This window comes from Carcharhinus amblyrhynchos, chromosome 25 (genome assembly GCF_965287045.1).
Source record: "Carcharhinus amblyrhynchos chromosome 25, sCarAmb.v2.hapA, whole genome shotgun sequence".
Taxonomy (NCBI): Eukaryota; Metazoa; Chordata; class Chondrichthyes; order Carcharhiniformes; family Carcharhinidae; genus Carcharhinus; species Carcharhinus amblyrhynchos.
This window is the reverse complement of record NC_137348.1, coordinates 3,463,132-3,491,102: the sequence shown is the minus strand read 5'-3', so window position 1 is coordinate 3,491,102 and position 27,971 is coordinate 3,463,132. Positions and strand designations below refer to the sequence as shown.

Here is a 27,971-nt window from a genome sequence, read left to right as displayed (position 1 = left end):
GTGTTTACCCCAGTCCAACACCGGCATCCCCACAGCATAACTATGTCAAAATAGCTTTCCACTTCTCTCTTTTTCTATTGGCCATCGCGAGATTCCCAGAAAACAGATTTGCGGGGAAAAGCTAATTATCAGATTGAAAAATCAGGGCGGGTTACAGAGAGAGAGAGAGAGCAGTGGGGTGACAGAGTGAACACAGAGACAGCGGCGCACACACACAAACTCCTGGGAGTTCTCACTCCGGCTTCAGTTGACACAAGAACAGGATCTTCCCGGATCAGGTGCAGTTTGCAGACTGGAAGGTGAGTTTACAGGTATTACAGGTGGGACAGGAATCAGCAAAGCGAGATTTAAAAACATCCTTAAAAGAAACATCAAACTGTGACATTATTACTTTAATCAGATGTCTGTCATTAATAAATATTTATAAATGAATATTAAATATAACCAGATGTGGCTCGGATGAGCAGCGTGTGTTTTAACATGGGGAAGCTGGGGGTTTGATCCTACTCTGTGTCGGTTGTATCCGCGATTCCAGAAACTTCATCCTGTTCCTAGGATTTTTGGACAGCCAGCAATCCAATTGGAGCCAGTCCTGATCCGAATCCCTATTCCCAGAGCCCGAGACACTGATCAATCCCAGAGCCAAGGTTTATTCCAAGAAATAAACCAATCCCAGTCCCCCCTTCCATATCCCAGTCTTTCTCCACTCCCTGTCTCTCTCCCAAATCCTAGTCTCCCCTCCCAAAACCCAGTGTCTCTCTAAATCCCAGTCTTTCCCACTCCCAATCTCTCTCCCAATCCCAATCTCTCCAATCTCAGGCTTCCTCCAACCCCAGTCTCTCCAAACCCCAGTCTCTCCAAAACTCAGTCTCTCTCCCAATCCCAGACTTTCCCTAATCCCAATCTCTCCACCAATCTCAGATTCTTTCCAATCCCAATCTTTCTTGCCTGTTCCCAGTTTCTGAGTGTAATAATGGATTCATATTGACAACTTTGTTTTGACCCTAAATGTGGGAATCTTTTTATCAGACACTCCCTTGTTTAGATGGCACAAGTTTTTTTTAATTTTTAATTCATTGGATGTGGGTATAATTGGTTTAGTCAGTAGTTGCTGCCTGTGAGTGTCTTGCTAGGCTATTTCAGAGGGCATTAAGTGTCACATAAAGGACAGGCCAGGTAGGGTTGGCAGATTTCCTTCATTAATGAACAAGATATGTTTTTTTTACAATCAACAATGGTTCTATGGTCATTGTTAGACTTTTCCTTAATTCCAGATTTTTACTTCAAATTTCACCATATTCCATTGTGGGATTTAATCCAAGTCCCCAGAGCATCACTCTGGGTGTCTGGATTACTAATCCAGTGACAATATCTGCATAGATCTTGATATGGACGTGCAAATTAGGATCAAGCACAGGCCATTTGGCCCCTCGAGCCTGCTACCTCATTCAGTAAGATCATGGTTGATCTGACTATAACTTCAACCTTACATTCCTGCCGACCCCCCCAATGACCTTTCACCCCCTCGTTAAGCAAGAATCTATCTAATTGTGCCTTAAAAATATTCAACCATTCTCCTTCTACTGCCTTTTGAGGAAGAGACTTCCAGAGACTGATCACCCTCAGAGAAAAAAGTTACTGTGAAAATCCTCTAGTCCGGCAGCTGTTCAGGTACACTGAGGGAGAATTTAGCATGGCCAGTTCACCTAACCCGCACATCTTTGAACTGTGGGAGGAAACCGGAGCAAACCCAAACAGAAGTGGGGAGAATGTGCAAACTCCACGCAGACAGTGACCCAAGCCAGGAATCAAACCCATGTCCCTGGTGCTGTGAGGCAGCAGTGCTAACCACTGTGCCATTGTGCCACCCCAAACTTGCTGAACTTGCATACTAACCATCTGTGATTCATCCACTAGGACACCCAGATCCCTCTGCACCTCTGAGCTCTACAATCTCTCATACATTTAGAGCATAAGCTTCTTTTTTATCCTTCCTGCCAATATGGACAATGTCACATTTGCCCACATTACACTCCATTTGCTAGCCCTCGGCCCACTCACTTAACCTATCAATGACCCTCTGTAACCACCATTACATTTACTTACCTACCTATCTTCGTGTCATCAGTAAACTTACCAACTAATCCGTCAGTCCTTTCATCCCAGTCATTTATATAAATTGTAAGAAGCTGACGCCCCACTGATCCCTGTGGGACCCCACTTGTTATACCCTGCCAACCTGAAAAAGACCCACTTATGCCAACTCTGTTTCCTGTGAGCTAGTCAATCTTCAATCCACACCAACATATTACTTGCTGCATCACGTACATTGATAGTCTTGAGGAATAACCACAGAGAAAAGGCAGGAAATGCCCTGAGCTCAGGAGGTCAAAAAATATCATGGCTCCTAACCAAATCATTGACTTGTACCTAACGGGGCAGCATAGTGGCACAGTGGTTAACACAGCTGCCTCACAGCTCCAGAGACCCGGGTTCGATTCCTGGTTTGGGTCACTGTCTGTGTGGAGTCTGCATGTTCTCCCCATGTCTGTGTGGGGGTGCTCCGGTTTCCTCCCACAGTCCAAAGATGTGCGGGTTAGATGGATTGGAAAGGCTAAATTTCCCCTTAGTGTCAAGGGATTAGCAGGGTAAATGCATGGGGCTATGGGGATAGGGCCTGGGCGGGATTGTGGTCGGCGCAGACTCGATGGGCCAAATGGCCTCCTGCAGCGTAGGTTTCTATGATTCTATAATGACTATCTCCCCAAATATTGAGGGTCTCAATGGAATTTCAGTGAGGATTCAATAGCTATTTATGAAACTATTGATATTTTCTAACAATGCACTATGTGTTAAGGACACATTCTGTTGTTGTGTTAGCTTTGTTGTTTAGTTTTCCCAGAGCTACAGCCTTTGACAGACCTCTGAAAGGCGAAACCACAAATTGTCCTGAAATACACTGAGATGTGAGTGTGTCAGAAATTCCAAGAAAAATCTTGGCTATTCCTCGAACCTTCCCATTCTGTCAATTTGCTTCCGCTGGGATGGTGGTGGTGGGGAGGAGGGGTGGGGGGGGGGCGGTGCGGGGAAGAGATGGGTGAAAGGAAGAAGGAAGGAAGTTGAAAGGGAGACATCTTATTTAAATATGACATGGTTTTGTGATATTCTCTGCCGTAGTTTCTCCCCTTCCCTCCTCCCCTGTGGTGGACGGGGATGTTGTCTAGGGCTGACGCACAGAATCAGAAGAAGCCATTTGGCCCGTTGTGTCTGTGCTAGCTCTTTGAAAAGGCTATCCAATTAACTCCACTCCCCCTACCCTTTCCCCGCACCCTTGCACTTGTTGTCCTTTCCCAGTTTTTATCTGATTTCCTTTTGATAGCTCTGATTAGAATCATAGAGGTTTACAGCATGGAAACAGGCCCTTTGGCCCCACTTATTCATGCCGCCCATTTTTTAACCCCTAAGCTAGTCCCAAATGCCCACATTTGGCCCATATCCCTCTATACCCATCTTACTCATGTAACAGTCTAAACTCTTTTTAAAAGACAAAATTGTACCCACCTCTACCACTACCTCTGGCAGCTCATTCCAGACACTCACTGCCTTCTGAGTGAAAACATTGCCCCTCTGGACTCTTTTGTATCTCTCCCCTCTCACCTTAAACCTATGCCCTCTAGTTTTAGACTCCCCTACCTTTGGGAAAAGATATTGACTATCTAGCTGATCTGTGCCCCTCATTATTTTACAGGCTTCTATAAGATCACCTCTAAGCCTCCTACGCTCCAGGGAAAAATGTCCCAGTCTATCCAGCCTCTCCTTATAACTCAAACCATCAAATCCCAGTAGCACTTGATTGACTCTTCTTCTCCCACCTTTTTACAGCCAGATCACAACTCACTGTGTTTAAACAAAATTCATCTCCGCTCACAGTTCTTTGTCGGTTATTTGAGATCGTTTTCCCCTGGTTACCATTACCCCAACCACCAGAAACAGTTTCCCCTTACTCAACCTCTCAAAATAATTTGGAAGACTCCCCATCCAACTGAAGTCCCAGTCTCTCTGCTACCATTCTAGGAAGGAAGGAGGCAGTGGTGTAGGGGTATTGTCACTTAGACCAGAGACCCAGAGTTATGCTTTGGGAACCCAGGTTCAAATCCCAACCTGGAATGGTGAAATTTGAATTCAGTAAAAAGAAATCTGGAATCTAGTGTTGATTGTTGGAAAAACCCATCTGGTTCATGAATGCCCTTTAGGGAAGGAAATCTGCCAGTCTTACCCAGTCTGGCCTACGTGTGACTCCAGAGCCACAGCAATGTGGTTGATTCTTAATTGCCCTCTGAAAAATGGCTAAGCAAGCCACTCATTCAAGGGCAACTAGCGATGGTGAATCAGCCTGGTGATGATGTAAATCATAGAATCCCAACAGTACAGAAGGAGGCTATTCGGCCCATTGAGCGTGCACCACCAATAATCCCACCCTATTCCCATAACCCCACATATTTACCCTGCTGGTTCCCCTATAACAAGGGTCAATTTAGCATGGCCAATCAACCTAACCCACACAACTTTGGACTGTGGGAGGAAACTGGAGCACCCAGAGGAAACCCACGCAGACACGGAGAGAACATGCAAACTCCGCACAGACAAGCTGGGAATCGAACCTGGGTCCCTGGCGTCGTGAGGCAGTTGGTGAGATTAGGAAGGCCAAGTGCTTTTCCTCACCTTGACTTTGGCTGTTTTAATTCATGATTCTTTATTTCCTCCATTTTCTCTCCCGCTCCTAATTTTCCAGAGTTCTCAAACAATGCCACGATCATTCTTGGTGAAGATAAGGAAAGCAAGCACCTACCACCAGCCCTGGTACAACGAGGATGAAGTGTGTCCCAGACTGGAGCCTGTACCACCACCTCCTATCAGTGAGTTCCCTGTAGGATATGGATAATGTGCCATGTATTAACCTGTGGATATGTGGATAATAATATTATAATGGGGCGCGGGGGGAGGGAATTCATTAGTTGATTATGATATCATGGCCCCCCCTCTGAGGGTCTATCTCTCTCATGCTCTCTCTGTCACACTGTTTCTCTCTATCTTTTATCTACATTTCGATCTTGTATCATTTCTTCCTATCACTCTTCTCTCTCATTCTTCCTCTTTCTGTTCCTCTTTAACTTTCCAACATTGTCCTTTTACGTCTCTCTCTGCACCCTTTGCCTGGTGACATTATTAATAGAAATGGCTAATTAAATGTTAGCCTTTATAACTAGAGGCTGGAATACAGAGTGAACAAAGTTCTGCTCCAGCTGTACAAGGCCCTGGTTAAGAACATATCTGGAGTAAATGTGTACAGTCCTGGACACTGCACCTCAGGAAGGAAATAATGGCTCTGGAAGGGGTGCAGTGATAGATTCAAAGGAATTTTATCAGGATCCCATTATGTGTTCATAAGCCAGTCCGAGTTGAAGACAGATTTCACAGAATCATTGAACAGAATCCTCACAGCACAGAAAGAGGCCATAGGGCCCATCGAGTGTCCACTGACCACAATCCCACCCAGGCCCTATCCCCGTAACCCTATGTATTTAACTTACTAATCTCCCTGAGGGGAGCAAGGGGCAATTTAGCATGGCCAGTCCACCTAACCAGCACATCTTTGGACAGTGGGAGGAAAACGGAGAAAACCCATGCAGACACGGGGAGAATGTGCAAACTCCACACAGACAGTGACCCAAAGCTGGAATTTCACTGAGGGTTTTTGGATTTTGAAAATAGTTCTTTTTTTAAAGTTTCACAGTTTATTTATTAGTGTCACAAGTAGGCTCACATTAACACGCAATGAAGTTACTGTGAAAATCCCCTAGTTGCCACACTCTGAAATTAGCTTGGCCAGTGCACCCTAGCCAGCATGTTTTTCAGACTGTGGGAGGAAACCAGAGCACCCGGAGGAAACCCACGCAGACGCAGGGAGAATGTGCAGACTCCACGCAAACTGTGACCCAAGCCAGGAACCGAACCTGGGTCCCTGGCGCTGTGAGGCAGCAGTGCTAACCACCGTGTTGGGGTACACTGAGCGAATCTCTTTCTGCTTTTGGTGAGGAGGATACAGTTCTGGGATAAGGCAAAATAAAATCCATTCCAGACCATTCAGGAAAGAACTTTATCCTGTAAAGGGGAAAGAAATGTGGATTGCTCTCCCACAAGAAGCAGCTACGCTCACTCAACTCACTGTTGTAAAACTAACATTGAGAGATTTGTACTCACAAAGGATCTTGAGGAATGTGGAGACAATGAAGTTAGGGTACAGATTATCCGGGATCATACCGAGAGGTGGAACGGGCTAAAGGGACAGGATAACCTGCTTCTGATTCTATATTCCTTTTTTCTCACCATCTCTCCATCTCCTTTCCGCTCTTCATTCCTCGGTCAGCAGATGTAGGGCAACATCTTGCTGGAATTCAGGGAATTATTCTCTTTATTAATGTACCTTACTAAAATGCAATTTTGGTTCCAATGTTAATACTGAGTGAGCATTGGGATTTTTTGATTTGATTTATTATTGTCACATGTATTAATATACAGCGAAAAGTATTATTTCTTGCACGCTATACAGACAAAACATACCATTCGTAGAGAAGGGAATGAGGGAGTGCAGAATGTAGTGTTACAGTCATAGCTAGGGTGTAGATACTCCAAGTGAGCAGGTAGCCCATGAGTTCAAATCCCACCATGGTAAGTGGGATGCCCTGTATGGGGTGGCACGGTGGCACAGTGGTTAGCCAGGGATCCTGGTTCCTGGCTTGGGTCACTGTCTGTGTGGGATCTGCATGTTCTCCCCATGTCTGCGTGGGTTTCCTCCAGGTGCTTTGGTTTCCTCCCACAGTCTGAAGATGTGCCGGTTAGGTTGATTGGCCATGCTAAATTGCCCCTTAGTGTCAGAGGGATTAGCAAGGTCAATATGTGGGGTTACAGGAATAAAGTCTGGGTGGGATTGTGGTTGGTACAGACTTGATGGGCTGAATGGCCTCCTGCACTGTAGGGATTCTATGATTCTCAGTTATAAAAGTTATCTGGAGAAATCTTATATTGCAGGTAGTGAGTGTACGATATGGTGGCACAGTGGTTAGCACCACCACCTCACAGTGCTGGGTTCGATTCTGGCCTTGGCTGACTGTCTGTGTGGAGTTTGAACATTCTCCCCATGTCTGCATGGGTTTCCTCCAGGTGCTCCGGTTTCCGCCCACAGTCCAAAGATGTTTGGTGAAATGGCCATGTAAAGTTGCCCCTTTCATGCCCCAAGATTGATGTAAATTGGGGGAATTAACCATGGTAAATGTGTAGGGTCACAGGGATAGGGTGGATTGGAGGGCCTGGCTTGGATGCTGTTTCGGAGAATTGATGCAGACTCGATGGGCTGAATGGCCTCTTTCTGCACTGTAGGGAATTCTATGATTTGATGAAATTTGGCTACTTGTGGAGCGTCAAGGGAAAATTGCCATATGAAAAGTTGCCTTAAAATTATAAAAACCCTTTCGTGTTTTGTGAATATTTCCAATTATTAATGATAACAATATCGGAGATTTGGGGAGAAGGTCATTTGGCTGACAGTTAAGAATCAATTAAAGTTTTAAAGTTTATTTACTTGTCACAAGTAGGCGTGCATTCACACTACAATGAAGTTACTGTGAAAATCCCCTAGTCGCCACACTCCGGTGCCCGTTCGGGTACAGTGAGGGAGAATTTAGCGCGGCGATTACACCTAACCAGCACGTCTTTCGGACTGTGGGAGGAAACTGGAGCACTCAGAGGAAACCCACACAGACATGGGGGGAATGTACAGACTCCACACTACGTCTAAGAATAAGGGGTAAGCCATTATCCTGAGATAAGGAAGAATTTCTTCATTTGGAGAGTCGTGAACCTGTGAAATTCTCTCCCACAGAAAGTTGTTGGGGCCATTTCATTAGATATGTTCAAGAGGGAGCTGGGTGTGCCCCTTGTGGCTAAAGGGATCAAAGACTGTGGACAGAAAGCGGGAGTGAGACATTGAAATTGCCTAATCAGCCATAATGAATGGTGCAGCAGGCTGAAAGGGCCAAATGGCCTCCTCCTGCACCTATCTTCTATGTTTCTATGATAGTGACCCAAGCCGGGAATTGAACCCAGGTCCCTGGCACTGTGAGGCAGCAGTGCCAACCACTGCGCCACCGTGCTGCCCCTGGCAGCGGGAAGGCGAGGGTCTGTGATGATGGATCCAGCAGATGACCAATAGCTGGAGTGTGTTTGTTGGGGTTGGGGGTGGGAGGTGGGGGGAGGGTGGGGGTGGGGAGTGGGGCAGGCCTGACGGTGGGGTGGGGGTAGCGGGGGAAGGGTGGGTGTTGGGGATTGGGGGGATAGTGGGGGGAGGGTGGGGTTGGGGAGTGGGGGGGTAGTGGAGGGAGGTGGGGGGTACTGTTGTGGGGTGGGGGGAGGGTGGGGTTGGGGAGTGAGGGGTAAGTGCGGTGGGGTGGGGGGTAGTGGGGGGGAGGGTGGGGTTGGGGAGTGAGGGGTAAGTGCAGTGGGGTGGGGGGTAGTGGGGGAGGGTGGGGTTGGGGAGTGAGGGGTAAGTGCGGTGGGGTGGGGGGTAGTGGGGGAGGGTGGGGTTGGGGAGTGAGGGGGTAAGTGCAGTGGGGTGGGGGGTAGTGGGGGGGAGGGTGGGGTTGGGGAGTGAGGGGGTAAGTGCGGTGGGGTGGGGGGTAGCGGGGGAGGGTGGGGTTGGGGAGTGAGGGGGTAAGTACGGTGGGGTGGGGGTAGTGGGGGAGGGTGGGGTTGGGGAGTGAGGGGTAAGTGCGGTGGGGTGGGGGGTAGTGGGGGGGTGGGGTTGGGGAGTGAGGGGTAAGTGCGGTGGGGTGGGGGGTAGTGGGGGAGGGTGGGGTTGGGGACTGAGGGGGTAAGTGTAGTGGGGTGGGGGTAGCGGGGCAGGGTGGGGTTGGGGAGTGAGGGGTAAGTGCAGTGGGGTGGGGGTAGTGGGGGAGGGTGGGGTTGGGGAGTGAGGGGGTAAGTGCGGTGGGGTGGGGGGGTAGTGGGGGAGGGTGGGGTTGGGGAGTCAGGGGTAAGTGCAGTGGGGTGGGGGGTAGTGGGGGGGTGAGAGATTGTGTGATTAAAACCTTCGAGGTTACCCCCAATCAGAGTTGCAAACCCGACTGGCTGGGTGCATGGAAGGGGATTGGTTAACAAGCGACTGTGGAGTTTGTGCCCGGCTTTGGGTGAGGAGAAAATACCGATTGCAGCAAATGTTTATATATAATCTCTGTGCTGATTAGTATGAATCTTTTTTATTGGGCTGAGGGATGGTTTTAGGGACAGGAAGTGTGCTTGTGTTGCGAGCAGTAAACACGGAGACCATTATCTTCCTGCGATCAGCACCTTACACACAGCTTTCACCCTGAAGAGATTGGAAACTCCCAAATGCAGCCAAGTACTAATGGGCTGGAAAATGATTTGTATAAACCTGGTGTGGTGTATACCTGATAATATACCTGATCCATAGCATAAACAGGGCAAGTTAACACATCTCCAGAGACAACTGGGTCACCCGGGGGGGGGCAGGGTGGGGTCGGATTGCGGTGGGGGAGAATGGGACATGTATGTAAACACATAGATAGATAGAAAGATAGAGAGATAGATGGACAGATAGATGGATAGATTGACACATCGGTGGATAGTGGGATTTTAAGGGCTCACTCAAGCCCGACTGGAAGATTCCACCCGAGGTCACCGGACATTTCCATTTGTTGCCCCTCTCCCGCTGTGATTCTGTGGTGGGTGGGACGGTAGTTACTTCTTGCCCCTTTTTTGATTTGATTTATTATTGTCACGTGTATTAACATACAGTGAAAAGTATTGTTTCTTGCGCACTACACAGACAACGCATACCGTTCATAGAGAAGGAAAGGAGAGGGTGCAGAATGTAGTGTTACAGTCACAGCGAGGGTGTAGAGAAAGATCAACTTAATGCGAGGTAGGTCCATTCAAAAGTCTGACAGCAGCAGGGAAGAAGCTGTTCTTGAGTCGGTCGGTACGGGACCTCAGGCTTTTGTATCTTTTTCCTGATGGAAGAATGTGGAAGAGAGAATGTCAGGGGTACGTGGGGTCCTTGATTATTCTGGCTGCTTTTCTGAGGCAGCGGGAAGTGTAGACAGAGTCAATGGATGGGAGGCTGGTTTACGTGATAGATTGGGCTACATTCAGGACCTTTAGTAGTTGGATTAAGTGTGAGATCAGGTGTAATGCATGCTGTTGTCAGCGTGAGCCCTGTATGTCTCCCTTGTGGGGACCATGAATTGGATTCAATTTGAATTGGTTTTTGGAGCAAGCAAGGCAAAGAGTTTAAGGGCTTGCCAAGTCCACTCTGCACATTGGCTTTGTAACTCCAGACAGGAATAACATAAAATAATAGACAGACAGACAGGCAGAAGGAACGGGTAGACAGACAGGCAGATAGACAGACAGTCAAAAAGACAGACACACAGACGAGCAGACAGACAGACAGACGGATGGGCAGACAGACAGAGAGACAGACAGACAGATGGGTGGATGGGCAGATGGACAGAGAGACAGACAGACAGACAGATGGGTGGATGGGCAGACAGATGGACATCATGGCAGCTTATGCTAAACTGAGATGGCAAAACAAATAATCATAATTCATAACAGTTTAAATAAAGTTTCAAATAATAAAAGAATTGCCCAATTATGAACATTGCTATTTATAAATAGTTACAATATGTTGCTAAATGCTGCTCTCCTTAACTTACAGTATCAAAATCAAATACTGCTCTTTGTATTAAAGTTTTATCTATTTAGTTCAGTAATTCTCACTCATTTACAAACCCTTCCTGAGTTTGTGGGACATCGGGCTGCATCCTCGTCTATTTGTTCAGTATCTTATTTGCAGGATGTTGTCTTTTCTCCTGAATTTCATCACACATTTACTTCCGCCTGCTTGTGGCAAGTCACAGCGACAGCGGGAGTTTTAGAGTCACAGTTTCTCTGCACACAAAGAGGCCCTTTGGCCCATCGTACCTATTCTAATCCCATTTTCCAGCACTCGGTCCGTAGCCCTGTATACTAAAGCCTTTCAAATGCTTATCTAAATGCTTCTGGCATGTTTATGAGGGTTTCCTGCCTTTTCTACCCTTTCAGGTAGCGAGTTTCAGATTCCCACCATACCTCCCGTTACCTTAAATCCTGGTTATTGACCCCTCCACAAAGAAAAAGTTTCTTCCTATCTATCTTGTCTATGTCCTTCATGATTTTGTATACCTCAGGCTGCTCCCTGTGTCCCCCCTCAGCTTTCTCTGCTCTGAGGAAAACAACCCCAGGCTAACCAGCCCCTGTCCAGGGGTGAAACACTCCAGCCCAGGCAGCATCCTGGAGAATCTCCCCTGCAGCCCCTCCAGTGCAGTCACATCCTTCCTATAGTGTATCGACCAGAACTGCACACAGTACTCCAGCTGTGGCCTCATGAGTGTTTTATACAGCTCCATACCCCCCCTGCTCTTATAAGACCATAAGATAAAGGAGCAGAATTAGGCCATTCAGCCCATCGAGTCTGCTCGGAGTTGAGGGGATTGAGCTATGAGGAGAGGCTGAATAAACTAGGCTTGTACTCGTTAGAGTTTAGAAGAATGAGGGGAGATCTCATTGAGACGTATAAGATGATGAATGGGATGGATAGGATAGAGGTGGAGAGACTCTTCCCGCTCAAAAAAGACAGTAGGACTAGGGGGCACAGACTCAAGATAAAGGGGAGGCGGTTTAGAACGGAGTTGAGGAGGAACTTCTTCACTCAAAGGGTGGTGAATCTCTGGAATTCTCTGCCCGTTGAAGTGGTGGAGGCTGCCTCGCTAAATATTTTTAAGAAGCGGGTTGATGGGTTCTTGATAAGAGAGGGGATTAAGGGTTATGGGGAGAGGGCGGGAAAATGGAACTGAGCCACGACAGATCAGCCATGATCTTATTGAATGGCGGGGCAGGCTCGAAGGGCTAGATGGCCTACTCCTGCTCCTATTTCTTATGTTCTTATGTTCTTATGTTCAATCATGGCTGATATGATTCTCATCCCCCATTCTCCTGCCTTCTCCCCATAACCCTTGATCCCCTTATTGATCAAGAACCTATCTATCTCTCAATGACCCGGCCTCCACAGCCCTCTGTGGCAAAGCGTTTCCACAGATTCACCACCCTCTGGCTGAAAAAATTCCTCCTCATCTCTGTCTTAAAGGAGTGTCCCTTCACTCTGAGGTTGTGCCCTCGAATTCTAGTCTCTTCCACGAGTGGAAAAATCCTCTCCACGCCCACTCCATCCAGACCTGTCAGTTTTCTGTAAGTTTCAATTGGATATCGCTCTCATTCTTCCAAACTCCATCGAGTACAGACCCAGATTCCTCAGCTGCTCCTCATATGACAAAACATTAATTCCTATATTTTCTGCCTGGGCTAATAAAGGCAAATATCTCATACTCCCTCTTGACTACCTTATCTACCTTTCCTGCTGCCTTCAGGGATCTATACATCTCCACCCCAGTGTCCCTCTGACTCTCTGTACTTCCTAGTTACCGACTGTTCCTTGGTTATAAGAACATAAGAAATAGGAGCAGGAGTAGGCCATCTAGCCCTTTGAGCCTGCCCCGCCACTCAATAAGATCATGGCTGATCTGTCGTGGCTCAGTTCCACATTCCCGCCCTCTCCCCATAACCCTTAATCCCCTCTCTTATCAAAAACCCATCAACCCGCTTCTTAAAAATATTTAGCGAGGCAGCCTCCACCACTTCAACGGGCAGAGAATTCCAGAGATTCACCACCCTTTGAGTGAAGAAATTCTTCCTCAACTCCGTTCTAAACCGCCCCCCCCTTTATCTTGAGGTTGTGCCCCCTAGTCCTACAGTCCTTTCTGAGCGGGAAGAGTCTCTCCACCTCTATCCTATCCATCCCATTCATCATCTTATACGTCTCAATGAGATCTCCCCTCATTCTTCTAAACTCTAACGAATACAAGCCTAGTTTATTCAGCCTCTCCTCATAGCTCAATCCCCTCAACTCCGGTATCAGCCTAGTAAACCTCCTCTGCACTCCCTCCAAGGCCAAAATATCCTTGCGTAAGTACGGCGCCCAAAACTGCACACAGTACTCCAGCTGCGGCCTCACCAATGCCCTATACAGCCGCAGCAAGACCTCCCTACTTTTATATTCAGTCCCCCTCGCTATGAAGGCCAGCATCCCATTCGCCTTCCTGACCACCTGCTGCACCTGCAGGCTGGGTTTTTGCGACTCATGCACAAGGACCCCGAGGTCCCTCTCGCCTCATTAGTCCTTTCAAAATTCCAACAAGTTTTTCCCTTTTAACACCAAGGGGATGACATAGAACCACAGAATTCCTACAGTGCAGAAGGAGGCCATTCAGCCCATTGAGTCTGCACTGACCACAATCCCACCCAGGCCCTATCCCCATATATTTACCCTAGCTAGTGCCCCTGACATTAAGGGGCAATTTAGCATGGCCAATCCACCTAATCTACACATCTTTGGACTGTGGGAGGAGACTGGAGCACGCGGAGGAAACTAGGTTCACCTAGGGGGCATAGGTTTAAGGTGTGAGGGGCAATGTTTAAAGGAGATGTATGGGGCAAGTTTTTTTACACAGAGGGTGGTGGGTCTCTGGAATTTGCTGTAGTGACTTTTAAGAGGTATCTTGACAAACACGTGAATAGGATGGGAATGGATGAATATGGTTCCTGGAAGGGCAGGGGCTTTTAGTTAAGCCGGACAGCATGGTCGGTGCAGGCTTGGAGGGCTGAAGGGCCTGTTCCTGTGTTGTAATTTTCCTTGTTCTTTGAAACCCACACAGACACGGGGAGAATGTGCAGACTCCGCACAGACAGTGACCCAAGCCGGGAATCGAACCCGGGTCCCTGGCGCTGTGAGGCAGCAGTGCTAACCACTGTGCTGCCCCATTCTGAGTTATTTGAATCAGTTGGAGTAGCTCTGCAACTTGTTGCCTTGGATCAGTTTCAACGCTCTGAAACTTCTGAAAGATTTTGAACTTTTCCACACACTCTAAGGACAAGCCACAATTCCGCTGATCCCACTTTTCAGCTCCACAGCACTGTTACCAATTCCTCCAGGATTTCCCTGGAGTCTCCGGGAATTAACATCCATTTCCTTGACACCACTGGGAGCAACACCTGAGAGAAAATCATAGAGACAGTCAAATAATACAGTTTCCTTTGAAGTCTATTTTATTAAACATTGCAATATTGGCCACTAGGAGTAAAAGGCACTGGAGCAATGGTCAGGAATCATCTAATGGGATAACGAAAGATCCAATTGCTTTTTGATTGGCTGTGGAAAGACAGGACACTCTGAGATTGGACCCATTGATTGACCAATGACAGAGGCTCAGGGCTGCGTTGTTGGAGATGTTGTGATAAAACCTCCAGGATTCGATCCAATTTGAGTTGGCAACCTCTACTCTGGACACTGGGGGCTCCGTATTGATATTGTGGACAGCAGGGAGGGTCGGTGGAGAACTCGCGCTGCCTGCGTACACCTACAAGATGGCTCTGAAATCAGTGTAACTTGTGTCGCAGTGGGGGGGAGAGCTTGACACAGTTTTGTGCATTGGCCATGCTAAATTCTCCCTCAGTGTACCCAAACAGGCGCCAGAATGTGGAAACCAGGGGATTTGCACAGTAACTTCATTGCAGCGTTAATGTAAACCTACTTGTGGCAATAATAAATTAACTTTAAAATGATAAAATGTCCCAGAGTGCATCTCAGAAGCATTTTCAAACTGAAACTAAGGCTGGGATTTTCCAGCCCCGCTGCAGTGTGTTTTCCAGTAGCAGAGGTGGCTCTGCTACTGGAGGTGGCTGCTGGTGGGATCTTCCAGTCCCGTCGAGGTCAATGGTGTTTTCCATGGTTCGCCCGCCTCACCACTGGGGAACTCATCTTTGGCGGGAATGCAAGATCCTGCTGGCGGGAAGGTCTGGAAAATCCCTCCCGGTCATCGAGCCGCACTTGGAGATATTTGCCAAAATTCTGCTCCCTTTCACGCCAGTGGGATCTTACATCCCGCTGGTGATGAACCCTCGTCATGGCTTCCCCAGTACCGAGGGGTGTGTTCAAAGGTAAACCCTGTTGCCAACTGTGCGACCATAAGACCCCACCGCCAGCAAGCAGGCGCCGCATCCCACTGCTGTAAAACATCCTGGGGAACAGGCGGAAAATCCCTCCCATTGCAGGGAGACAGCAACCAAAAACCCAAAGAGATAGGATTTACGGAGGGTCTGACAGAGGGGAGAAAGAGAGAGGTGAAGAGGTTTAGCGAGAGATTCTCAGAGCACAGACAGGCTGAAAGGTGAGAGAAGGGAGAAGGAGACAGTCAGCGGGCAGGATCTGAAAAGCACAGAGATTTCAGAGCGTTGGAGATCTGGAAAGCATGACACCACCCATTTCTCTGGAGGGTTACAAATCCAGAGCACGATACTGGTCAACTGTGACAACAATCGAGAGACAGAATTGATAGTTTCCCAGCAGGGAGGGAGGCTGTTCGGCCCATCATTCCTGTACCAGCTCTTTGGCAGGATTGGAAATTCCTGCCCAAGATCAGTGGGCCTTTTGGCTGTTTCCAAACGCGCCAATCACGCAATCCCTTACGGAAAGGACAGGAAAATGGCCGTTGGAACGCTACATTTCCGTTCTGGAGCAGGGAAGCGTTCTGCAAACACAATTACTTTCTAAATTTGCCTCCCCGCTCCCACCATCCACCAACTCCCCCCACCCCCACCCCATCACAGCACCCCCTCCCGCCACTCCCCCCACCCCCCACCCCCTGTTATTGTGAAAGCAGGCTGGTTTGCTGAACAATGTGGCAGAGATGAACAAACTGTGGACTTTTTCACACTGTTTTAAAGTCTGGAATTTGGGGCAGTTAAACCAAAGGCTCTGTATTCAAATCACAGCCTGCCTGACACGGGGAGAGGCGGAGGCAGCCAGTAACGCAGTAACACCTGGCTGTTGTGAGGCTCCAGGGGAGGCTGCGCACAGGGAACGGTGAACAAAACGATGCACTTACAGAATCCAGAACATTCACCCTCTCAACATCAACCTTCACTCTCCTGTGTAACACCCCTGCTAATGCCTCTCCGCTCTCTCTGCCCCGGACACTCTGCAGGAGAGGGGCTTCCACGTTCCTCACTGTATTTATTCATGATTATTTTATTTTGATATATTTATATTCAGCTGCCCGAGCTGTAAACTCTGGCGTTCCTCCTCTCTATCTCGCTTACTATCCTGGGCTGTTGATCACATCTGGGTAGGTTTGATGAAGTCTTTGTTCTTTCGCAGGTTAACTGTCAGTCTTTATTAATAATTAAAACAATTATAAATATACAGGGGAAGGTACAAGCTGGGAGCTGTCTCCAGACTTAGGCCTGAGCACAGGTGTGTTCCAACACCACACTGCCCTGTGCCACACACTCCGTCCCTGTGCCACACGGTCAGTCCCTGTGCCACACACTCTGCCCCTGTGCCACACTGGCCCTTGGGTGCAGGTCATGTGTTCTCTTACATCACTGTGGGGGTGGTACAGCTATCCCACATTAACCCTGAATATGCCAGTCCCTTACACTACACTTACCACCTTATCACCAACCTCCCTGACCAAACTCTTATTCACCCGACCAAATATTTCTTTATGTGGCTCGATGTCTAATTATGCTTTGTAATGCTTCTGTGAAACACCTTGACATGTTTTAATTTGTTAAATTTGCTATATAAATATAAGGTATTTTTTCTTATCTCTATCCTGGGAAGGGGGCATCTCCCCATCTGTCCCAATCCCCATCGTCTCCCCGTCCGTCCCAATCCCCACCGTCTCCCCGTCCGTCCCAATCCCCACCGTCTCCCCGTCCGTCCCAGTCCCCACCGTCTCCCCGTCCGTCCCAATCCCCACCGTCTCCCCGTCCGTCCCAATCCCCACCGTCTCCCCGTCCGTCCCAATCCCCACCATCTCCCCGTCCGTCCCAGTCCCCACCGTCTCCCCGTCCGTCCCAATCCCCACCGTCTCCCCGTCCGTCCCAATCCCCACCGTCTCCCCGTCCGTCCCAATCCCCACCGTCTCCCCGTCCGTCCCAATCCCCACCATCTCCCAGTTAAAAATAAAGTCTATTGGTGTCACAAGTAGGCTTACATTAACACTATAATGAAGTTACTGTGAAAATCCCCTAATCGCCACACTCCGGTGCCTGTTTGGGTACAGTGAGGGAGAATTTAGCACGGCCAATGCACCTAACCGGCACGTCTTTTAGACTGTGGGAGGAAACCGGAGCACCCTGAGGAAACCCACGCAGACACGGGGAGAATGTGCAGACTCCGCACAGACACTGACCCAAGCCGGGAATCGAACCGGGTCCCTGGTGCTGTGAGGCAGCAGTGCTAACCCGCTGTTCCACCCAGTCCCAATCCCCACTGCCTCCCATTGGTCACAAGTAGTCATTAATGCTCCTCTCATTCCCATTGGCACTGCAAATTTTCCAATCGAATACATTTATCCGATTCCCCTTCATGAGTTCTGATTGAGTTTGCTCCCTGTGGGCACATTTATTTCCCTGGTTTGGCATCACCCCCAACACAGGGACTAGACTGGAAAAATACTTCATTGGCTGTAAAATTAAAATAAAAAGGGAAGGGAGTGAGGGGGGGACGGCAAGATTGATGAACCCGCAGCAGGAAATAAATTGTGAGCAAATACTTCTTCCTCGTAAGATTTGGAAAAGATGAATAGTTTTTCCGGCTTTTTCCAGGTTCGCCCATTTGGTCTCCAGCGCAATGCGTGGACCCCGGCATGGGGGTGAAAGGTCATGACCCCAAGCCTGACCAGGAGCAGCCTCCAAGGGAGAACAATGCAGCCAATGAGCGGGTGTCTCCATGTCACATGACTAAGGACACCACCCACACCTATGCGTCAGGTACCGAGACCTCGCTTTGTGTTTGTGAGCTGCAATGTCCCCTCATTTAAAAGGTTGTGGAGTACGAACAACAAGAACATTTTCACTTGAAAACCTTAAATCTCAATTTATACCTGGACTTGTGAGTGTACGAGGAATCAAACTCACTCTGTAGTGACTTCCTTGATCTCAGGATGGTCCAAACTGCTTTGGAACCATTGAATGTGTTTGAGATGTGGTCACTGCTGTAACCGTGTAGGAAATGGACCAGCCAATTTACCCTCAACAAACTCCCACAAATTGATTTGATTTGATTTATTATTGTCACATGTATTAACACACAATGAAAAGTATTGTTTCTTGAGTGCTGTACAGACAAAGCATACCGTTCATAGGGAAGGAAAGAACATAAGAACATAAGAAATAGGAGCAGGAGTAGGCCAACTAGCCCTTCGAGCCTGCCCCGCCATTCAATAAGATCATGGCTGATCTGTCGTGGCTCAGTTCCACATTCCCGCCCTTTCCCCATAACCCTTAATCCCCTCGCTTATCAAAAACCCATCAACCCACGTCTTAAAAATATTTAGCGAGGTAGCCTCCACCACTTCAACGGGTAGAGAATTCCAGAGATTCACCACCCTTTGAGTGAAGAAGTTCCTCCTCAACTCCGTTCTAAACCGCACCCTTTTTATCTTGAGGCTGTGCCCCCCAGTCCTACTATCCTTTCTGAGCGGGAAGAGTCTCTCCACCTCTATCCTATCCATCCCATTCATCATCTTATACGTCTCAATGAGATCTCCCCTCATTCTTCTAAACTCTAACGAGTACAAGCCTAGTTTATTCAGCCTCTCCTCATAGCTCAACCCCCTCAACTCCGGCATCATCCTAGTAAACCTCCTCTGCACTCCCTCCAAGGCCAAAATATCCTTGCGTAAGTACGGCGCCCAAAACTGCACACAGTACTCCAGCTGCGGCCTCACCAATGCCCTATACAGCTGCAGCAAGACCTCCCCACTTTTATATTCAATCCCCCTCGCTATGAAGGCCAGCATCCCATTCGCCTTCCTGACCACCTGCTGCACCTGCAGGCTGGGTTTTTGCGACTCATGCACAAGGAAAGGAGAGTGCAGAATGTGGTGTTACAGTCATAGCTAGAGAAAGATCAATGTAATATGAGGTAGGTCCATTCAAAAGTCTGACAGCAGCAGGGAAGAAACTGTTCTTGAGTCGGTCGGTACGGGACCTCAGACTTTTGTATCTTTTTCCCGATGGAAGAAGGTGGAAGAGAGAATGTCCGGGGTGCGTGGGGTCCTTAATTATACTGGCTGCTTTTCTTTCCTTACATTACAACAGTGACTACCCTTCAGAAAGTACATCATTCTAAAGCGCTTCGGGACATCTTGAGGTCTTGGAAGGTAGAAATGCAAGGCCGAGATTCTCCCCAAAAAATCGCCAATTTGCGGGAAAAAGGGAGTAAATCCCTGTGGATTTTTTAGGGTGATTTCCAGAATGAATCTCTGACACTCTGTGCAACCCAAGTCTTATTGTCACCAAATCGTGGAACAAACAGTTTCCTTTCCATTTGACCACGGGCGGGTGGTGTATTAGGAGATGGGCATTTAAACTGACCAATGGTGGGAGAGTGAAGTGTGTCAGGGACGGGGGGACGGGGAACTGGGAGGGGCTGGTTGGGGGTCATGTGATGAACTGTCCAGGAATGTCCAATCAGGATTGGCAGCCCTGGGTTGTGTCAGGTTTTGGAATGCCAACGGGCCAATAGGATTGACCGAACCTCACCATTGACTTTAGCTTCTTTCTGTTGCAGTTTCGGGCTCCCTGCCCCAGACCTACCCCAGCAGTAAGGCATTGCTCTCCTCCGGCTGCACTCCCGCCTTCCCCTGGGATACCTTCCAGAACGTGTACGATTTCTGCCACCTGATCGGCACACCGGATCTGTACGGCTCTCCGATTTCTAGTCCAGTAGAAGCTGATCAGCCCATCGATTACAGCACCCATTACAACTCGCAATCCTCCGCTTACAACTGCATCAAGTGTAACAAGGTAACTCAGCCCCGCTCACCATCCCCGCCCACTACTGGGAGTTGGAGCCCACAGAGTGATGGTTCGGTGGGTGACGTTCTTAGCTCCCAGTCAGAAGGCTGTGGGTTCAAATCCCACTCCACAGAATTACCGTGTAAACTCGGCGAGTGAGGGTGTGCTGCACTGTTGGAGGAGCTGTCTTTTAAACGCCATGTAAAACTGATGCCCAATCCGATTGCAGAATCATAGAATCCCCACAGTGCAGGAGGAGACTGTTCAGCCCAACAATCCCACCCAGGCCCTGTCGCTGTAACCCCAAGTGTTTTACCCACTAGTCCCCCTGACACTAAGGGGCAATTGAGCATGGCCAATCAACCTAACCTGCACATCATTGGACTGTGGGAGGAAACCGGAGCACCCAGAGGAAACCCACGCAGACACGGGGAGAAAGTGCATTCTCCGCACAGACATTGGCCCAAGCCAGGAATCGAACCCGGATCCCTGGCGCTGTGAGGCAGCAGTGCTAACCATTGTGCCACTGTGCCGCCCATTGTTAGGGTGGGTGTAAAAGCCCCCTTAACTCTATTGTAAAGAGGAGAGGGAGCTCACTCCAGTCTACTGGCCAATATTATAAGTCATGATGTGGGTATGCCGGCGTTGGACTGGCGTAAACACAGTAAAAAGTCTGACAACACCACGTTTTAGTCCAACCGATTTATTTGATCAAATAAATCGGTTGGACTAAAACCTGGTGTTGTCAGACTTTTTACAATATTATAAGAACATACGAACTAGGAGCAGGAGTCGGCTGCCTGGCTTCTCGAGCTTGTTCCGCCACTTAATAAAATCATGGTCTTTAAAAACATTCAATGAGGCTTCACTGGGCAGGGAATTCCACAGATTCACAACCCTTTGTGTGAAGAAGTTCCTCCTCAACTCAGTCCTAAATCTGCTTCCCCTTATTTTGAGATCATGCCCCCGAGTCCTAGTTTCACCCGCCAGTGGAAACAACTTCCCTCCTTCTGTCTTATCCATTCCCTTCATAATCTTACATGTTTCCATAAGATCTCCCCTCATTCTTCTAAACGCCAACGAGTATAGCCCCAGTCTACTCAGTCTCTCCTCATAAGCCAACCCTCTCAACTCCGGAATCAACCTGGTGAACCTCCTCTGAAATTCTGGTCATTACGTTTGTGGGATCTTGCTTTGCACAACTTGGTATTTCCAACAGCGACTTCACTACAGAAGTGTTTAATTGGTTGTAAATGTTTTGGGAGGTTCTGAAAGAGGCTATAGAAATGCAAACGTCTCTTTATAAGGAGCCTGGGAATTTTGTTTAAAGAATCTCTGGGGCTTCCAGGCGTTTCTTTGGTTTGGCTGCCAGCACCGCTTGGGCCTATCAGCAGGCTGGTACACCTCAATCATAGAATCCCTACAGTGCAGAAGGAGGCCATTCAGCCCATCTAGTCTGCATTGACTCTCCGAAAGAGTTCATAAGAACATAAGAACATAAGAAATAGGAGCAGGAGTAGGCCATCTGGCCCTTCGAGCCTGCCCCGCCATTCAATAAGATCATGGCTGATCTGTCGTGGCTCGGTTCCACATTCCCGCCCTCTCCCCATAACCCTTAATCCCCTCTCTCATCAAAAACCCATCAACCCGCGTCTTAAAAATATTTAGCGAGGCAGCCTCCACCACTTCAACGGGCAGAGAATTCCAGAGATTCACCACCCTTTGAGTGAAGAAGTTCCTCCTCAACTCCGTTCTAAACCGCCCCCCCTTTATCTTGAGGCTGTGCCCCCTAGTCCTACTGTCCTTTCTGAGCGGGAAGAGTCTCTCCACCTCTATCCTATCCATCCCATTCATCATCTTATACGTCTCAATGAGATCTCCCCTCATTCTTCTAAACTCTAACGAGTACAAGCCTAGTTTATTCAGCCTCTCCTCATAGCTCAACCCCCTCAACTCCGGTATCAGCCTAGTAAACCTCCTCTGCACTCCCTCCAGGGCCAAAATATCCTTGCACAGGTGCGGCGCCCAAAAATGCACACAGTACTCCAGCTGCGGCCTCACCAATGCCCTATATAGCCGCAGCAAGACCTCCCTACTTTTATATTCAATCCCCCTCGCTATGAAGGCCAGCATCCCATTCGCCTTCCTGACCACCTGCTGCACCTGCAGGCTGGGTTTTTGCGACTCATGCACAAGGACCCCAAGGTCCCTCTGCACCGTCGCCTGCTGCAGTTTTTCTCCACGTAAGTAATAGTCCTTCCTACCATTATTCCTACCAAAGTGGACCACCTCGCACTTGCCAACATTAAATTCCATTTGCCATTTCCTGGCCCATTCGCCCAGCCTATCTAGATCCTTCTGCAGACTCTCCACACCCTCCGCGCAATTTGCCGTTCCCCCAATCTTGGTGTCATCAGCAAATTTCGACACCCTACACTCGGTTCCCTCCTCCAGATCATCTATATAAATGGTAAATAGCTGAGGGGGGGAAATCTCATAGAAACCAATAAAACTCCAACAGGACCAGACAGGGTCGATGCAAGGATGATGGTGTTCAGAATCGGGGGTCACAGTCTGGCGCTTGAAGGTAGACAGTTTGAGACAGAGATGAGGAGAAACTTCTTCACCCAGAAGGTGGTAAATGTGTGGGATTCACTCCCACAGAAAGTAGTTTGGGCATTGAGTGTTTTTAAGAAGCGATTAGATATAGCTCTTGAGGTGAAGGGGATCAAAGGATGGTGGGGGGAATGTGGTGGAGGGAGGCAGAATCAGGCTATTGAGTTGGGCAATCAGCCATGATCATAATGAATGGTGGGGTGGATTCGAAGGGCTGAATGGCCTCCTTCAGTTCCTATTTTCTACGTTTCTAACCCAGGTCTGCTGGCCCTGTGACTCGGCACCTTATCTCATATGAGATACACAACTCCATACTTACACTAGGTCCAACTGGGAATGAATGGAAATGGGAATGAGAAGGGGAGAATGTGTGGTCTCTGCCATTGAATGTGGGAGTGCAGTCCGAGATCCTCAATTCACGAAGAAAGGCCCCTGGAGATCCTCACATTAACACAGCAACTTCTCCCAACAGGTTTTCTCCACAGCCCACGGCCTAGAGGTCCATGTCAGGAGGTCACACAGTGGGATGCGACCTTTCGCCTGTGACCTCTGCGGGAAAACGTTTGGCCATGCAGTCAGCTTGGAGCAACACATGAACATCCACTCACAGGTAACTGAGGCCGGGCTTAGCTATAACGTCACCCTGTCCTACCTCTAAAATAACAAACCCCACAACCCCACCAAAAGGTGGGACCCTGTACCCCAGTGAGAGTCAGGAGAGGAGGGGGACCCTGTACCCCAGTGAGAGTCAGCACCTTCAGGAGAGGAGGGGGACCCTGTACCCCAGTGAGAGTCAGCACCTTCAGGAGAGGAGGGGGGACCCTGTACCCCAGTGAGAGTCAGCACCTTCAGGAGAGGAGGGAGACCCTGTACCCCAGTGAGAGTCAGCACCTTCAGGAGAGGAGGGAGACCCTGTACCCCAGTGAGAGTCAGCACCTTCAGGAGGGGGACCCTGTACCCCAGTGAGAGTCAGCACCTTCAGGAGAGGAGGGAGACCCTGTATCCCAGTGAGAGTCAGCACCTTCAGGAGGGGGACCCTGTACCCCAGTGAGAGTCAGCACCTTCAGGAGAGGAGGGAGACCCTGTATCCCAGTGAGAGTCAGCACCTTCAGGAGAGGAGGGAGACCCTGTACCCCAGTGAGAGTCAGCACCTTCAGGAGGGGGACCCTGTACCCCAGTGAGAGTCAGCACCTTCAGGAGAGGAGGGGGACTTGTGCATGAGTCGCAAAAACCCAGCTTGCAGGTGCAGCAGGTGGTCAGGAAGGCGAATGGGATGCTGGCCTTCATAGCGAGGGGGATTGAATATAAAAGTAGGGAGGTCTTGCTGCGGCTGTATAGGGCATTGGTGAGGCCGCAGCTGGAGTACTGTGTGCAGTTTTGGGCGCCGCACCTGCGCAAGGATATTTTGGCCCTGGAGGGAATGCAGAGGAGGTTTACTAGGCTGATACCGGAGTTGAGGGGATTGAGCTATGAGGAGAGGCTGAATAAACTAGGCTTGTACTCGTTAGAGTTTAGAAGAATGAGGGGAGATCTCATTGAGACGTATAAGATGATGAATGGGATGGATAGGATAGAGGTGGAGAGACTCTTCCCGCTCAAAAAAGACAGTAGGACTAGGGGGCACAGCCTCAAGATAAAGGGGAGGCGGTTTAGAACGGAGTTGAGGAGGAACTTCTTCACTCAAAGGGTGGTGAATCTCTGGAATTCTCTGCCCGTTGAAGTGGTGGAGGCTGCCTCGCTAAATATTTTTAAGAAGCGGGTTGATGGGTTCTTGATAAGAGAGGGGATTAAGGGTTATGGGGAGAGGGCGGGAAAGTGGAACTGAGCCACAACAGATCAGCCATGATCTTATTGAATGGCGGGGCAGGCTCGAAGGGCTAGATGGCCTACTCCTGCTCCTATTTCTTATGTTCTTATGTTCTTATGACCCTGTACCCCAGTGAGAGTCAGCACCTTCAGGAGAGGAGGGGGACCCTGTACCCCAGTGAGAGTCAGCACTGAGGGAGAGGAGGGGGACCCTGTACCCCAGTGAGAGTCAGCACCTTCAGGAGAGGAGGGAGACCCTGTACCCCAGTGAGAGTCAGCACCTTCAGGAGAGGAGGGGGACCCTGTACCCCAGTGAGAGTCAGCACCTTCAGGAGAGGAGGGGGACCCTGTACCCCAGTGAGAGTCAGCACCTTCAGGAGAGGAGGGGGACCCTGTACCCCAGTGAGAGTCAGCACCTTCAGGAGAGGAGGGGGACCCTGTACCCCAGTGAGAGTCAGCACCTTCAGGAGAGGAGGGGGACCCTGTACCCCAGTGAGAGTCAGCACCTTCAGGAGAGGAGGGAGACCCTGTATCCCAGTGAGAGTCAGCACCTTCAGGAGAGGAGGGAGACCCTGTATCCCCGTGAGAGTCAGCACCTTCAGGAGAGGAGGGGGGACCCTGTACCCCAGTGAGAGTCAGCACCTTCAGGAGAGGAGGGGGGACCCTGTACCCCAGTGAGAGTCAGCACCTTCAGGAGAGGAGGGGGACCCTGTACCCCAGTGAGAGTCAGCACCTTCAGGAGAGGAGGGCGATTTGATTTTTAAGGCTTGAACTCACTTGAGTTATTTTCTTTTGCAGGAAAGAATCTTTGAATGTAAAATGTGTGGGAAAAGCTTCAAGAGATCGTCCACATTGTCTACTCACCTACTGATCCACTCAGACACCCGACCATACCCCTGTCAGTACTGTGGGAAACGCTTCCACCAGAAATCAGACATGAAGAAGCATACCTACATTCACACAGGTACACAGGAATACACCTACATTCACACAGGTACACAGGAATATACCTACATTCACACAGGTACACAGGAATACACCTACATTCACACAGGTACACAGGAATATACCTACATTCACACAGGTACACAGGAATATACCTACATTCACACAGGTACACAGGAATACACCTACATTCACACAGGTACACAGGAATATACCTACATTCACACAGGTACACAGGAATATACCTACATTCACACAGGTACACAGAAATACACCTACATTCACACAGGTACACAGGAATATACCTACATTCACACAGGTACACAGGAATACACCTACATTCACACAGGTACACAGGAATACACCTACATTCACACAGGTACACAGAAATACACCTACATTCACACAGGTACACAGGAATATACCTACATTCACACAGGTACACAGGAATACACCTACATTCACACAGGTACACACATAATTTAAACAATGTGATAATGACCAGATGATCTGTTTTGTCAGTATTGGGTGAGGATAACCTATTGGCTGTGATGCTGCGGGGAACCACTGCATTTTCCTCAAAGTAACGGCCTCCTGAGACAGCAGGCATGGTTTTGGTTCGGGTTCTCTGGTCTCCTCTGTGGCAGGACCTATTGCGAATGAGAACGGAAAATTTGGTGTTCCAGATAAAATCCTGGCAGCCAATGAGGACAGAAAGCCCTGATCTGAGAATCAGCTACTCCAACAGTGCGGCACTCCCTCAGCACTGACCCTCTGACAGTGCGGCACTCCCTCAGCACTGACCCTCTGACAGTGCGGCACTCCCTCAGCACTGACCCTCTGACAGTGCGGCACTCCCTCAGCACTGACCCTCTGACAGTGCGGCACTCCCTCAGCACTGACCCTCTGACAGTGCGGCACTCCCTCAGCACTGACCCTCTGACAGTGCGGCACTCCCTCAGCACTGACCCTCTGACAGTGCGGCACTCCCTCAGCACTGACCCTCTGACAGTGCGGCACTCCCTCAGCACTGACCCTCTGACAGTGCGGCACTCCCTCAGCACTGACCCTCTGACAGTGCGGCACTCCCTCAGCACTGACCCTCTGACAGTGCGGCACTCCCTCAGCACTGACCCTCTGACAGTGCGGCACTCCCTCAGCACTGACCCTCTGACAGTGCGGCACTCCCTCAGCACTGACCCTCTGACAGTGCGGCACTCCCTCAGCACTGACCCTCTGACAGTGCGGCGCTCCCTCAGCACTGACCCTCTGACAGTGCGGCGCTCCCTCAGCACTGACCCTCTGACAGTGCGGCGCTCCCTCAGCACTGACCCTCTGACAGTGCGGCACTCCCTCAGCACTGACCCTCTGACAGTGCGGCAGTCCCTCAGCACTGACCCTCTGACAGTGCCACAGCTTCGAACGCCAGGGTGAGAATGCTCAGTTATAAATGTAGTATTAAATTTTGATGACACGCATATTTCAAAAGTCCTTGCAATACACTCCCTCCTGTAATTGGAAACATTACTGAGGGCTGACCACACACTTCACTCCCCACCGTGGTGACCGTATCGTGCTAGTCTGAGGGTCATAGAATCCCCATAGTACAGAAAAAGGCCATTCGGCCCATCGAGTCTGCACTGACCACAATCCCACCCAGGCCCCATCCCCATAACCCCATGGATTTTCCCTGTGACACTGAGGGGCAATTTATTTTGGCTTTTATTTTTAACATTCCAACTGTGGGAGAAAACCGGAACACCCGGAGGAAACCCACACAGACACGGGGAGAATGTGCAAACTCCGCATAGGCAGTGCTCCAAGCCAGGAATCGAACCCGGGTCCCTGGCGCTGTGAGGCAGCAGCGGTAACCACCGTGCCGCCCAGGTACACTACAACAGTGGCTACACGTCAAAGCCCGATTTCACTGGGTGTAGCACTGCGGGATTATCCTGAGGTGAGAGAAGGAAGTGCGAGCTCCCTTTGTTAACCTGTCTTTTTGGCTCTGTTTTATTTCCAGGCGAGAAGCCCCACAAGTGCCAGGTTTGTGGCAAATCGTTCAGCCAGAGCTCCAACCTCATCACTCACAGCCGCAAACATTCCGGCTTCAAGCCCTTCGGCTGCGAGCTGTGTGCCAAAGGCTTCCAGCGGAAGGTGGACCTGCGGCGTCACCGGGAGACACAGCACGGTCTGAAGTGTTAGACTCCAGCGGCCATCCGACAGCGGGCAGCCGCCACTGACCGTTCCCGCAGTGACCGACAGCACCCGTCCCCTCCACACCGACTGCTGGGTAAAGATCATCGCCCGGGCAACCCCCCCCCCCCGGGCATTAAACCGAGAGAAACTGGGCAATGCCAGGAAAGAACATCTGGCCCCTCTTTGCTCTCACAACCCCCCCCACCTCCCTCCCCACCCCACCCCTACCCCCCACCTCCCTCCCCACCCCCTCCTAAAACCCCCTCCCCACCCCCTCCTAAAACCCCCACCCCCTACCCCCTCACCTCCCTCTCTACCCCCTCCTAAAACCCCCGCCCTACCCCCCTCCCCACCCCCTCCTAAAACCC

The 27,971-nt window shown here is 49.6% G+C and overlaps 1 protein-coding gene across 1 annotated transcript; it reads left to right on the top strand.

The window, feature by feature from the left end:
* Positions 1 to 102: 102 nt before the first annotated feature.
* On the top strand, positions 103 to 27,691 carry gfi1b (growth factor independent 1B transcription repressor). Its single transcript, XM_080212060.1, has 7 exons — positions 103 to 299; positions 4,793 to 4,916; positions 17,845 to 18,009; positions 19,814 to 20,049; positions 23,129 to 23,266; positions 25,261 to 25,426; positions 27,428 to 27,691. Exons 2-7 carry the CDS (start codon positions 4,805 to 4,807, stop codon positions 27,607 to 27,609), a joined length of 999 nt encoding a protein of 332 aa, XP_080068186.1. The 5' UTR covers positions 103 to 299; positions 4,793 to 4,804; the 3' UTR covers positions 27,610 to 27,691.
* The last annotated feature ends 280 nt before the right edge of the window (positions 27,692 to 27,971 follow it).

Bases quoted from the DNA above. Each gene is read 5' to 3' on its own strand.
- gfi1b (XM_080212060.1), top strand. From the start codon at position 4,805: ATGCCACGATCATTCTTGGTGAAGATAAGGAAAGCAAGCACCTACCAC. The intron at 18,010-19,813 runs GTACCGAGACCT...TTTCTGTTGCAG, and splicing joins CACCCACACCTATGCGTCAG to TTTCGGGCTCCCTGCCCCAG. The intron at 20,050-23,128 runs GTAACTCAGCCC...TTCTCCCAACAG, and splicing joins ACTGCATCAAGTGTAACAAG to GTTTTCTCCACAGCCCACGG.